This window comes from Sprattus sprattus, assembly GCF_963457725.1.
Source record: "Sprattus sprattus genome assembly, chromosome: 7".
Taxonomy (NCBI): Eukaryota; Metazoa; Chordata; class Actinopteri; order Clupeiformes; family Clupeidae; genus Sprattus; species Sprattus sprattus.
This window is the reverse complement of record NC_137926.1, coordinates 32,029,018-32,044,017: the sequence shown is the minus strand read 5'-3', so window position 1 is coordinate 32,044,017 and position 15,000 is coordinate 32,029,018. Positions and strand designations below refer to the sequence as shown.

General features: G+C 46.8%; 1 protein-coding gene across 2 annotated transcripts in view; it reads left to right on the top strand.

Moving 5' to 3' along the window:
• btbd11b (BTB (POZ) domain containing 11b) overlaps positions 1-15,000 on the top strand; it is a gene marked incomplete at its 5' end in the record, with an annotated part of 83,441 nt that overhangs the window by 42,731 nt on the left and 25,710 nt on the right. For both annotated transcript variants that reach the window (XM_080841656.1, XM_080841655.1), the window contains one exon: positions 7,355-7,504. In XM_080841656.1, the coding sequence (XP_080697782.1) occupies positions 7,355-7,504 (150 nt within the window). The remainder of the gene's footprint in view (positions 1-7,354; positions 7,505-15,000) is intronic.

Here is a 15,000-nt window from a genome sequence, read left to right as displayed (position 1 = left end):
AGATGTAATGAGGACTGACTGCATGACAGACAGACAGTTGTAATGAGGACTGACTGCATGACAGACAGACAGATGTAATGAGGACTGACTGCATGACAGACAGACAGATGTAATGAGGACTGACTGCATGACAGACAGACAGTTGTAATGAGGACTGACTGCATGACAGACAGACAGATGTAATGAGGGCTGACTGCATGACAGACAGACAGTTGTAATGAGGGCTGACTGCATGACAGACAGACAGTTGTAATGAGGGCTGACTGCATGACAGACAGACAGTTGTAATGAGGACTGACTGCATGACAGACAGACAGATGTAATGAGGACTGACTGCATGACAGACAGACAGTTGTAATGAGGACTGACTGCATGACAGACAGACAGATGTAATGAGGACTGACTGCATGACAGACAGACAGATGTAATGAGGACTGACTGCATGACAGACAGACAGTTGTAATGAGGACTGACTGCATGACAGACAGACAGATGTAATGAGGACTGACTGCATGACAGACAGACAGATGTAATGAGGACTGACTGCATGACAGACAGACAGTTGTAATGAGGACTGACTGCATGACAGACAGACAGATGTAATGAGGACTGACTGCATGACAGACAGACAGTTGTAATGAGGACTGACTGCATGACAGACAGACAGATGTAATGAGGGCTGATTACGTTGGCTTGATGGGGAGTGTGAAGGTCCTGTCTTCTGTGCTAACCGTAATAAACTGTGAGAATTACGAGGGGCTCTAGATGGGAATGATTGGCTTTCTGTTCTTTGTCCTGACAGCCTTTGCCAATTCCCTGATTTGATCTCTCGTCCTCTCGCGTTCTCCATCTCTCTATCTCTCCATCTCTCCATCTCTCTCCCTCCCCTCCACTGTTCTCTCTAACAGTGTGGCTCTTTGATTCCCCTCCCCCTACATAAGGTGGCCATCTGTTTTTTTTTTCTTTCTTTCCCCGCTCGTGCATTGGGGTGATGCTGCTGCTGCTGCCTACACAGCACAATCTCCTGTGCCAGACTGAGCTTGGTACAAATGTACCAGGTAGCAAACACTCCACATTCACCTCACATAGCGTGACAGAGACTTCTTGAAGGTAGCCTGCATGGAGACCTCACACAGAAAATCAGCCTTAGCAACAGCTTCAGCACCAGCTCGTGTTTTATTTCATGCCATACAGATTTAGCATCTGATAAGAGATTTAGTGCCTCCAGAGAGAAAACTTAACATGATTCCACTGTTTGGTTAGCGGTTAGAGGTGGCCAGAAATGGTTTTCTAGTGTCTCCATAAATTCCTAAGACTAAGGCTACTGTGCTATTGTTTTCCTTGGCGGGAGATTGTCTCCCTAATTGAACGCCTCGTAGTTGTGGCTGTGGTGCAACCATAGGTGTGGAGCCTCTCCCTCAGCGGAGGCCAATGCCCGAGCCTCAGAGCCTCCCCGAGTGCTTCGAGCGACTAGCAGAGGAGCTGGAGGAGGAGGAGGAGGAAGAAGGGTAAAAGGAGGAAGAGGAGGAGGCAGGCGAGAGAGCTGCGCTTCCCCTCCAAAATAGATTTAAGTACAGACTGCCAACCGCAGCGAGGTCACAGTGGAGTGCTCCGGCCTGGGAAACACTTCTGCTGCCACCACACAGGCCTGTCACAGGGCCAGCCGAGGCTGTGCGTGCGTGCATGGGTGGGTGTGTGGGTGGATGGATGGGTGTGTGGGTGGATGGGTGGGTGTGTGGGTGGATGGATGGGTGTGTGGGTGAGTGGGTGGGTGTGTGGGTGGATGGATGGGTGTGTGGGTGGATGGGTGGGTGTGTGGGTGGATGGATGGGTGTGTGGGTGAGTGGGTGGGTGTGTGGGTGGATGGATGGGTGTGTGGGTGGATGGGTGGGTGTGTGGGTGGATGGATGGGTGTGTGGGTGAGTGGGTGCATCTTCAGGGCAGTCGGGCCCACATTGATGGGCAACATGTCCGGATGGACGAGTGGGCACCTCCCCGCCATACCCCCACGCCCGTCTGTTCCAGCTGTTAGCCCTCTCTGCAAGAGATGACAGATAGCAGTGATGGCACCACGTCAAGACCAAAGCCCAGATATCCCCCCTGTTATTACATTCAGCCTCCTTCAGCTCCACTCATACGTTGCCATTAGCACTGCTTGTTTTTGATGAAGATATTCTGCAGAAATGTGTGAGCGTTTGGTTCTAATTACTGCCATCCCAAACTCCCCTCCAGTGCAGGCTTATGGTGACAGATGGGTCCGTGCCACTGCGGCCTCTCTCTGGCGTCCTCCTTCCAGCAGATCACAGACCACAGAGACTCAGACTCAGACTCAGGCCCAGCGAACCCGTGATGGCGATGGTGACTCAGAGACAGGGCTCTGCTCAAAGACGGTGGGGGTGGGGGGGGGGGGGGGGGGGGGGGGGGGCTCTTTGTGGAGGGATTTAGCCTAAGTGGGTGATTTGCTGTAAAGGGATTTGTCGTAAACGCGACAAAATGTCACAGTGAATCGCACATGGGCTGTTTTTTAGAGTCAAAGGTCATTTTCTGAGTGAATTTCTTTAGACTTGAGGAGAGGCACGTAAACAACCTCTGCCTTGAGCCTGTGCATTGCAGATTGTCCTTTATGTGGGCCCATTGAACTGACCCAGTAGTGAGGAGTGAACCTGATTAGCCCAGTGTCCTAGATTGTATTATGTGAGAGGAAGGAAGGGAGCTCTGTGGATGCAGTGATTGAAAGGGAAGCAATTCCCTGCTGTACGCAGCAGATCATTCCCCTCCAGTGAACATCCTCCTTCAGGGTGTTGTGCTTTCTCCGTCATCTTTCTCTTCTCTCCTTTCCACCTCTCTCCCTCTCTCTCTCTCTCTGTGTTTCTTTCTCTCTCTCTCTCCATCCTCTTCCTACAGCATCCCCTCATTTCTCGCTCTGCATCCCTTTGTAATGGGTTTAGTGATGAGACTGAAAGGACATGGAGACCTGTTAGGGCAGTGGTGACATAACTGGCCAGGCTCGGAGAGAGAGAAGAGAGAGGCAGGCTGCAGCCCAACAGGGTTGGCTCTGGCTCTGGCTCTGGATCTGGCTGGGGGTGTGGGGAGTGTGAGCGGGAGCAGACCAGAGCCGTCAGTGGCCAGTGGCCAGTGGAGTCGGCACGCACAGCTCAGAGGACCAAAGGGGGAATTCTCTTTGTGATGCAGCATGACTCCCAGCTCAGGGCTGTTTGCTATCCCATCATGCAAGTGAACACACCCTGCCCTGTGTGTCATGTGCTTCAGGCCTAATTAGAGTTGGACACGGGAGAGGTTTGGATAATTTGACATACCACTTAGTTGGGTGAAATTCAGTTCTGAGGAAGCTGTGATATTAATCATGTTAATGTTAGTGTGAACAGTAATATAAATGTAATTTCTTGTGTACTAGGTTGGAGTCAGTTAAAGTTGGGAACATTAGTTCAAAATAGGTGGGTGTTTTTGTAAAGGAATGGATACATCTGAGACCTGTCGATGAGGGCCCTGGACTCATATGGACAGTGTTCAATCTGGAATGTTCAGAGACCTGTCAGTGTAACGGACGAGGAGGTCCCTGGACTCACATGGACAGTGTTCAATCTGGAATGTTCCCCCGGAGTTTCAGTTGTTGACACTCGGTTTGGTTGAGTTGAGTGACATCACAAGGAACACCATGTGTCTGCATTTCTTCTGCTGGTGATTGTCTTCTCCAGACGGCCAGATGCTGACTAGTGACCTTTCAGGAAGCCTTCCAGCCCACAGCAGGGTGCCGTCCTTCAGACCTGACAGAAGCCCTGCCAGAGATGAGAGAGCGAGAAGAGTGAGAGAAGAAAGAGAAAGCGATAAAGGGGGATTGGGGAAGAAGAATGAGAGATGAGAGATGAGAGGGGCTGATGAGAGTCTAGTGGGAGAGACAGAGCAGAAGGCGATGTGTGATATAGCTGAAATGTTCAGACGCCTGTCTCCAAAACAACTCTTACGCCTCAATTTCCTTTGTAGTTCACCGTTGAAAAAGGAACAATGTTATGGTCTACAAGACTACAGTCTTCGCCACCACCATCCTACATTTGAACCGTTATTTCCCCTTGGTTCTTACAAAAACACCCAGGTAGACTAATACTGTATCTTCCAGATAAATAACACTGAGCCAGCAATTATCAACCCCCCCCCCCCCCCCTCCCCCCGACTGTATGCCCCTATAGTATAACATGGGAGCTGAAGCTCCAGAGGAGGTGGTCTACTGAAACACAGCACCCAGGGAGGGCTCGAGATCAGCCCACACTGCTTTAAGTGCTTCAAGCTGCCCTGGAGACCTGCCTGCTGGCATGCACCCCCTCAAACCTGAGGGGATAATTGGAAAAGTACACAAGTATGAGTATGTGCATGTGTGTGTGTGTGTGTGGGTGTGTGTGTGAGGGTGTAGGTGTGTGTGTGTGTGTGTGTGTGTGCATGTGTGTGTGTGTAAGGGTAAGGGTGAGGGTGTAGGTGTGTGTGTGTGTGGGGGGGGGGCGCTACATCAGTAAGAACAGCAGTTGATACCTCTTGATGTCTTACACAAACCAAAAGCCCTTAATGTGGTTGAAACCTCCCCTCCGCCTCTGGCTTTTTCATAATCCATACTAAACACTTGAAGGAAATCTTCAGAGTGCTACCCTTGTACATTGCGGCATGTGTCATTCACTCGAAGCTCTTGTTATTTTCCATTCAAATTGCACATGTTCCAGATGCAGTTGTTCTGGCGCGATTATAACCTGCTCGGTTTAAGCCTTTCTCCACTCTCTCCTACTCACAGTCCGCACGCTGTGGGAAAGGAGTCAGCAGCCCTGGCCGTCTTTCTGTCCAGCTTTACATAACAGTGAGTGGGGTTTGAAGAAGCCGCACACCGCAGGTTGAGTCGGAAACACTATTCCACTTACGACTGAGATGTGTTCACTTTGCGCTGCTCTCAACAGGACCAGCCTTCTGCACTCAGTATGAGAGGTCTCAGAAATATAATGGGGCCAAGTTGGGTTTCTTCCTGATATAACTGTATCTTGCTGTGCTGTGACGTCTGAGAGAAGGGTTAATAGAACGCAGCGGTGGTGAGCCCCGTGGCATCACTCAGTCTCCTGTGGGGTGGGCGTCAGTCAAGGCACGGTGACATGAGAAGGATAAGAGATGAGCGGGATGAGAATAGAACTCTACACGCGTCATACTGTGGTAAAAAAGAGCAAGGGAAATTACGATAAGAGGCTTTAAAGAATTGGAGAATGACATGATAAAGGCTGTGTGAGACAAAGAGAGGTTGAGCTGGGAACAAAGGTTAAAGGTAATATCCAGACATGGAAATGGAACATTTGACTTAACAATGAATTTTACAGATCAAAGATTAAAAAATCTATAAAGGGCCGAGCATTAAAAGACTGTGACCGTCGATTGACATAGAGAGCTGGCAGTTTCTCACATAGACCTGGGCTTTGAGATGAAAGATTTTCTAGACAATGTTCAATTGTATTCACAGGGGTGTTTAATAATAAGCAGAATTAGTGCAAGTGTGAGGAATATACTGGCAGCATACAACACGGACCCAGAGCTATCCTACAGGCAGACATTAGACAAAAGAATAATTAAAGGAGATGAAAGTGTGATGAAAATGACAGTTTGAGGTGATAATGATGGGAGAGCACAGAGATGACAGCAGTAATGATGGCGCACGCCTCTAGGGCAGGTTTGTAGTGTGATACACTTGATTAGCGATGTGGAGCGCAGCCTCGCACAACACCTGTGCCTTGCCATGTCGCTACCAAGCAACCAAGATGAATCATTTACATGCCTTTGCTGTGGTTAGCATGTGTGAACATGACCTACACCTGTTTCTCTCTTTAAATACAAATTAAACAACACAAGGAACCAAAAAAAAATGTATAACCCAGAACTGAGGAAGTTATGGGGAAGTTTGAGTTTTTGCAGCCAGAAGTGAATGCTAGGCCACTCCTGAAATATACTGTATTGTTTCTCGCAGCCTTACTCTCACCGGAGGGGAAAGGCAGCGGGAGACACACGCTGCGGCGTTCACCGCGGGCAGCTGGAAATTGCATTTGGCCGCGGTGTGTGAATGAGACGCAAGGCAAACACACAGCTATACACAGACTGCAAACACACAGCTATACACAGACTGCCTGGGGAACCCCGCTGCCGCTCACTGGCTATCCATAATTCAACAGTCGCCAGGCACAACAGTCACCGTTCCCGAGCAGGAAGTATGAGAAACAACAAAGACTAAGAAGAATCCAATTTCCCTCCTCGTCCTTTGAGTATCAGCCAATAATATGGTGGGTGACCCCGTGCTCTTGGCGTGAACTTTTTAGATGAACTGGAAGCAATGTTCCACAAGAATAGGCCTGCTGCCTGATGTCACAGCCCTCCCTAATAGCGCATAGACAATTCATCAGCTTTGAACAAGCAATACAATAGCTGCTCAATTCATCCTGAATTAATCCTGTTGGTTTAATACATCTGTATCTGAAATATTGAAATGAGTTTACACCTCTAAATCAAATCAACAACGGTGAGGGTGTGTATCATCTACAGTGAGAGCTCCTCTTTCAAGCTCCTTGATGGCGCTGTTAACGACCAACTGTTACAGTGCACTGTAATCCAGGCACAAGATGTTCCTGGCAGTAATTGCTTGCTTGTACAGAAACAAAATACCACCCAGCCTTTGTCTGATGGCCGCTTGGAAGCTGCATGCCAAGAGCAGCACCTGTTGGTCTGTATGAGTGGTGTCCTGGAATCAGAGGACGGGGCCAAAACCCATGAAGCTCATCAGTGGGTTAGCAGAAGGCCCCTGTACTAAGTGATGTTATTGACTTCATTTACTAGATGCAAACACAGCTGTATGGATGTTGTTTTTAAGAACCAAACTCATTTTATAACATCTCTCTGCGTACCATAGCTTTCCATTTTCTTCAGTCAGGCCCATGACTTCTTAATACCATCATCCATTCTCAGACATTTTCTTCATGGCGTGTGCGGTTTGCGTCAGCAGGGGAGTAATACTTCAGTGAAATGCAGCCTGAGAGGCTGAGTTGCCTCGGGGGAGGTACAGTTCCGGTGGCGTGTCAGGGCTGTGAGGGGTAGGAGTCTGGGGCAGGACAGGACGGGGCAGGACGAGGCAGGGCAGGAGAGGACAGACAGCTCTGATGCTGCTGGCTTGGCAGTGCAGAGGCACAGCGGTGCTGACATGAGCTTGTTTTCCTAGTTTCTGTTAAATCAGCTATATTTGCATCACGTCTCATTTGCCTGTCTTGACTGACTGACTGACTAACTCTCTCTCTCTCTCTCTCCATCTCTCTCTCATTCTCCCCCTCAGGAGTACTCAGTCTGCCGGACAGCTTGAACTTGCACAGGGACCAGCAGAGGACTGGGAAGGCGGGAGAGGGTCACGCCTACAGCCAATCAGAACTGCGCACCATCGAGCAGTCCCTCCTGGCCACCCGCGTGGGCAGCATCGCCGAACTCAGTGAGTCCTCTGTGTGTGTGTGTGATGTGTGTGTGTGTGTGTGTGTGTGTGTGTGTGTGATGTGTGTGTGTGTGTGTGTGTGTGTGTGTGTGTGTGTGTGTGTGTGATGTGCGTGTCTGAATGTGTGTGTGTGTGTGTGTGTGTGTGTGTGTGTGTGTGTGTGTGTGTGTGTGTGTGATGTGTGTGTGTATGTATTATGGAGTTGATGTGTGAGAGGAGAGGGAGAGGATTTGGAGGGGAATGAGTCATGCAATTCTGCAAATGTGTGGCCACACGTGTCTCTGTGTGTGCATGTGTTTGTGTGTGTGTGTGTGTGTGTGTGTGTGTGTGTGTGTGTGTGTGTGTGTGTGTGTGTGTGTGTGTGTGTGTGTGTGTGTGTGTGTGTGTGTGTGTGTGTGTGTGTGTGTGTGCATTTGATCTGACAGGTGTACAGTATGTGATGAGAATGTTAATGAACAGGTTGTGTAGAAGTCTTCTAGAAAACCTTCTAGTGCTCTAGGCAGCAGCATGTGTTTGGTACTCTTGGCTAGGTCACGCCAGGGCTGTGGGCTAAAGGCAGACCACTGCAGGCTGAATCAAAGTGGCTGTGGACGAGAGCATTTACATATGCTGCGTATGCTAGCCTTGCGTGACCTGAGAGTTCTGTGCATAGCTGCAGAGCTCAGTTAAGTTCATTAAAGATTAAATATGGAAGGACGGGTGTAGAAGCCAAACCTATTGTGATTATTACAGAGTTTGATGACTGCTACAATTAACTAGCTATGAATCATAAACACTGTGGGTAGTGAATCATTTAACTAGTTTATTCTGGGAGTTTTAAAAAAAAACTCAAAGCTGAGTAATTGTTTTTGTCCCGGTAAGATTTACTATGTAAGCGACATGTTTTAAAATGCACATTGTTAATACTCAGAACAGCTGTATAGAATTCTTTGTTTGGTGAGAGAGTGCCTGTTTGGGGGTTACATGTGTAATGAGGAGGTCTTTGATATTCTTGAGTGGAGGGGTTTATACCAAGAGTCCTCCACAGGCTGACTCTGCATCCAGGAAAGTTCTGCACTAGTATCTGCCTCCGTAGTCCTGCTTGAACTCACAGTCCTGGAGGAGTGCAGCCTTCAGGAGAGTTCAGTCGACCACATTAAACATTCAAACTGAGCAGCGCAGCACAGCGCAGTGCTCAAACTCTCTCAAAGCTTCAGGTTGATGCAGCTTCCACCAGCTGCTGCAGGGGTGCGAGGTGCCAATTTATCTGCGTACATACTGAGCCTAAATTCTTAATTTTTCTGACATTGGTATTTTTGGGACTTCTAATGATTAAATAGAACTATGTAAAATGGGCATTATATCCATATTGGCATAATTGCTATGAATAAAAATATGTGCGTCAGAGAAATCTCTCTTGTAAAGTTCTTTATTGATTTCACATTAAAGATCTGTGCTTTCCATAACTAGATTAGTCTGTTTTGATTCACATTAAAGATCTGTGCTTTCCATAACTAGATTAGTCTGTTTTGATTCCCTTACGGCAGGGGTCTTCAACGTTTTTCAGGCCAGGGACCCCCAAACTGATGGCGAGATGAGCAGGGACCCCTACTATATAAATTGCATAACATTTTGTTTATAATATACTGGGCCTAGTGCCAAATAAACAAATAACAATTAATAACAACTTATTAAAATAATTCACAGATATATGTTTTTATTTCATCATACATAAAAAATGGACAGTGAATCCTCAAGCATCTGTCGATGGCACACATCCTCCCACATTAGTGAGATGTATCTTCTTTTCAATAACTCCTGACTGACACAATCCAATGGATGACGGAGGAGGAGTCTGGCGCATGGAGTTGTGTTGACAACATAGATGTTATAGTGAGATTGACAGGTCAACAAACCAATCACACCGCTAGCAAGTTGTTAAGATTGTAGGTAGTAGCATGCTAACATCAGCTAGGGGGCTCATACACCTCGCAAATCCTCTCAGACTTATGTTTCAGTTATAATTAACGTTTTTTGACCTTGTACAGTGTCTATTTCTCTTTCTTTATTTATTTTTAAATCTAAGCAAAAAAATGTCAAACTAACAATTTATAGGTACAAACAAGACCAGCTATGGAGTTTGGTCAGATCCTTTATTTTTGATATTCGCGCTCTTAGGGCCTGATTTACTAACATGCGACCGCTGCTTAATCTGCGTTCGCACATTAACGCACGGTGTTTTTGCGCATTTTCTGTGGTATTTATCAAACCAGATCTGCACTGGGCAAACTGTGTTTACTCCGCCCTGTATAGGGCCTTATTTACTAACATGCGACCGCTGCTTAATCTGCTTTCGCACATTAACGCGCTGTGTTTTTGCGCATTTTCCGTGGTATTTATTTAGGAAGACAAAATGAAGGTTCAGCGATGTGGAGATAGATATATTGGTTCACATTCGCTCAATCACTGAACCTGATTCAATGTGTGCGCTGCTATAATGTTGTTCTGCCCGCCATCACCTACAGCGAGCTGTTTAAAAGAACACGATTGTAAAGAATATGCTATTGGTGGCATTAATGCATAAACTGTCTATTATAACAATATAGATGTGTACATGGCGAGATTAATAGGGACATGGGTTCACTACAATATATATGGACGTGGGTGCAATCATTGGTTCATATTACGTTCGGAAAGTTTGCGATTTAAAAAAAAGTCCTGTTTGATGTCTCTAATTTCAGCTGTGGCAGTGGGGAAATGTATTGACCAGTGCGCCGTAGCAATGCCTCGAGTACCTGTGTGAATATTTGGCTGAGTGAAGGCTGAGATATACCAACTGCTGATGTTATATCTGTTTGAAATGATCCGATGGCAATATTTGCAATGTTGTCCGGAGTTTAACATGAATGTGATTTCCGGTTGGAGGGTTCCATGTCGTCTCTGATCTGGTTCAGTAATTGAAGTATTGCGTGGCTGGTTAACCTGTACCGTCTAATGATTTGTGGATCGCTTAACTGAAAAAGTGTTATACGAGTTGAAAAAAATATTTCTGTAGGCTGTCTCTGTCTATATCTTCGCCTTACTTTTATAACTTTCGCCATATCAACGTTTTCAGACTCAATGGAAATGCGCTTCCTGGTTAAGACGTGCTTTTATGAGGCGGAGAATTATCCCGCAAATTAGAGATGTGCGCTGGTCAGGCAGTTTAGTAAATACCACGCAATACATCATTAGGCGCACTTATCTTCTCTCCTCCCAAATATTTGCGCATGTTTCCACCCACCTTTTCGTGTCCTCCCTGTCCACACCCACAAAGCGTTAATATGCGCTGCGCCCCCTTAGTAAATACCGTTTTATGTTTACGACCGCTATTTTACGCCTGAAATGGGCGCAATCCTGTTAGTAAATCAGGCCCTTAGACTTGAGCAGAAACGCGATCTGATTGGCTAGTGCCTGTGCTATCGTATTTGCATGAAAGGTGCTGTGAGTGAACCGGCGCCCAGCTTGAGAGAGCTCCTGTGGGTAGCTGAATGTGTCGATTGGACTGAAAGATAACGTCTTCTCGATCAATTTATACGTTCGCTACAATATGTTGGATTTATGTTAATGTAAATTTAAAGGGAATAAATACAATTCTGATTCGGAAGACATTTACATTTGTGGGAAAAAAAATTGGTTTAATTGTTTTTAAATATTTTAAAAAATTGTCTTATCAACCAAAGATTTTGCGACCCCCCTGCAGTACCTCCGCGGACCCCCTGTTAAAGACCCCTGCCTTGCGGCATTGATTAGGCAATTCATAATAGGGGATTTGGACACTGAAATCTTTATGCCATCCAAATGTGATGCGGATCCATTTTGTTCAGTTGTACTACTGAACCGGAGGGGGCAGACGTTGAGAGAGAGAGTGGTCTTCAAAGTGGAGAGAATTGATTTAATCACGTTTTCCAATATGTTTTACAACACTCAACATGCTCTATATTTACAACGCCAATAGGCAATGTAACCATATATCCTCTCCATGCATTTCACATACATTAGATGGCCATAAAAAGAAACTTCAGGAAATGAGGTCACTGGGATATGATTTCATGTTTGACTCAGCTAGCAGCCAGCTCCATCCCCTCCGGCCTCCTCAGAAGCAGACTGCGAAGGGTGCCTCTTAAGGGGGTGGGATGAACCGTGGTAGCACTGCTGATACACCACTGAGGTCCTGAAACGTTCTTTTCTTTTCTCTCCTCCATGCCACACTGGTGCCTCTTAGTGTTTGTTGTGTAATACTCAACCAGAACCAATTTAATGCAATCCACACCGGAACCTCTGCACCTCATTTGCGATGGCGGTATTTAGAAGCATCCTAATGACAGGGTGTTTGTTCTGGGGGTTAGGCCTTTCCTGGTGCTAAGGACAGAGTGAGGAGTCAGCACAACTGGAGGCAGGCTGGGTGGATTGAGCTTTCTCCCAAAATACCTCCGTGGCTCCCAGCTCAGATATCAGCCCAGCGTCTCTGGGTGCCAGCAGATATCAGTGGTGATGCTGTCTCATCCTCTTCCCCTGTGTGTGTGTGTGTGTGTCCCCTGCCTGAGCATCGCTCCGAGACTGTCCCCACAGGACTTCTGTGGGAGGCGAGGACATGCCCCCCCCACATACACACACACACACACATGCAAATACACACACACACCCAGGGAAGTGGAGTATGAGTAAGGGAATGAAGTCAGTCACAAAGGAGCACTTGTCTCATTTATCTAGCCATTACAGAATGGAATTCGTTGGAGCTGCTTATTTGCCAGTTTATTCTCAGAGCTAATTTATATTTGCATTCTATTGTTTGACATTCCCTCTTTAATTTTTGGCATAATTGGAAAGTTAAGTAGTGAATCAGACTGGGATGGGATTGTTTTTGAGAGGAGGAGGAGAAGGAGGACTGCAGTAGGATGCATTCAAATTGGAGCGCTTCTCCAGTGGGAGGTCACCAAGTTGGGCTCTGGGAGAGACTTTTATAGCAGGATGATAAAGTGAAATTGCAGCTATATCGGGTTTCGGTTGTGTGTATGTTTAAGAGCCCAGAGGGTGGTGTTTTAAAATGAGCTTACACATTTGCCTGGGGTCTGCATTAGAAGTACGCCTCAGGTTTCTCCACAGACTACCACGAGTACTGTGTGTTATACATTAACACACTAACAGCTGGTTAGGCAGTGGGTCTGTCTTGTGTCAGTGTCCTCCTCTCAGTGAGATGGCAGGTTCTTAGAGCACCAGTCCTCATCAGTGCCCCGTTACCTCAGGTCTCATTTCATACGAGCACCTCCAGTACCCTCCCAGTCATGATGACGGTGTGCGATCACTGCCATGCTGGCTGCTGTATGAATGAATATTTGATGCATGTTTGAAGAAGTCTTTTTATTGTTCGGCAGCTAACCCCATACCTGTTTACTGAAGAGTCTGGTTCTCCCTCTCTCCGCCTCACTGCATCCTCCAAAACACCTCAACCGAACCTAATTTATTCAGATAATATCATATTCCATTTTCACAGTTGTAGAAAAAGCTGAGATTACCCCCCAAAAAAACACATCCTTCCAGCTCCGGATCCGGCTTGTGCTTCTTTCATCTTGTCTCTGCTGCCGGAAGGGCTTGCTTTCTTCCCAAAGGCCCCTGGCTGCCAGTCACCAGCACGGATTCTGGGAGTGGTGAAGTTTATCTTGCCCTGCCAAACTCCTGACAGTTTGTTTGTCGGTAAAGAGTTGCCATCATTTTCCTAACAAAGTTCCTTCCGTCTTTGCTTTCGGATTGAAAGCCATCCAAAGATCTTGTGGGCCCCCTCTCCAACCGATAGCACATACCCCCTTTGTCGAAACGCTCCGTGTTTTTATCAGGTGATGACACAGCTACCCTCAGGCGCTGAAATCACTGCTCTGAAGAACACAGGACTCCTGTTGGGATTGTTGAGTTGGTGTTTATTTGTGCTGTTTTGTTGCGGAATATAAATTAAAAAACAGGACTAATGCCGTACAAAACAGTGGGTGCACAGAAACCTATTGACCAGGCACTTGATCCACTCATGTGAAAGTGACTTCTGTTCTGGACCGCTGACATTGTGGCTCTGGGTCTAGTATCTCTCAGTGTTGGAGTGCTTCGACGCCCAATCGCTTCTAAGAATAATCTACCAACTGTTTAAAAGCATCTGGATCTCGTTAGGTGACAATAGGTGTTTTTTATTGTCTGCGTTTCTCTCAGTCTTATTAAAAGTTCCCTTTGAAATTAAACTCATATTGCACAGATTTCAATATGTAAATAAACCAGCATGAAATGTAAATGTTTGATTGCATCTTTTATTGCTGTTTTCCAATACAAATGGCATGGGTCTGTGTGGCTGTGTTTAGTTTAGCCCGTGGACTAAGACACGCCTGGTTTCACATATCCATACATCAGGGTCTACTGGCTTGAGTTTGTGTCTTTAAGGAAGGGATACAGTGCTGAACGAGGACTGAACCACAAAAGAGATCGTCATTCGTCGTTTATTTGGACGTGGACCGGCACAGTTTGCTGAGGAGACCGACCAAAATGAGCGTAGTGTGGCAGTTTAGTGCTGTTCGACTTGGAATGGAAACACAAATGAGCTCAGCAAAGCCTGGCTCGCCGCCGCCAAAAGTACCAATGAAAATAAAACCTGTTGTTTTAGTCGGGACCTTGACTTCCTGTCAAGGTTGTCTCCAGTTCCGTCTCGTTGTCTGCAGAAGTGACTGGCCATGAGTGAGTCAATTAGCCGCACAAAAGAGCTTTCTCACCGAATGTCTTTGCGAATATCTTTTGGAGTCGGTTTGGGGATCTTTCCTCTCCAGTGGCTGCGGTTCCCGTAGTAACAGGAGGCCCAGCCATGGTGCTCACTTGTGCTTGACTTGAGAGACACGTAGGCGATGAACTGGACCAAATCCACCCCGGGGTTGGGTCAAGTCACAGGCAGCCATCCATAAGATGGACTACGGCCTTCACCCGCTTCTCTGGAGAGGCGTTGGATTCAAATCAAATGAATTTATTGCCCCTGTGAATCTCACTGATATGATTGTAATTATGTGTGTGTGTGTGTGTGTGTGTGTGTGTGTGTGTGTGTGTGTGTGTGTGTGTGTGTGTGTGTGTGTGTGTGTGTGTGAAAGACAGAGAGAAATAAACAGTATCTGTGTGTCTTTTCAGCATAAGGCCCCCACTGCTTTGCCATCTCAATCTACAAACAGCCAATAACAGAGTAAATTCATTACCAGAGATTTATAAGCATAACACCAGTAATCACCAGTAAGGTCCCTGAAGGACAATAATTATGTTATGCAAAGCCGATCAACTCTTTGGTGCACTTCATCCAGGTTCGGCGGGCTCTGGGGCTCTGGGGCAGACCCAGCCACTGGCTGTGCAGACCGGGGCTGTTCTGGCCTGGCCAGAGGGGACCATTAAAGTGCTTCATGGCCGGCTGGCAATCAACAAGCGTTTCCATGTTTCTCTATTGGTTTTCCCTCTCGGATTCCGAG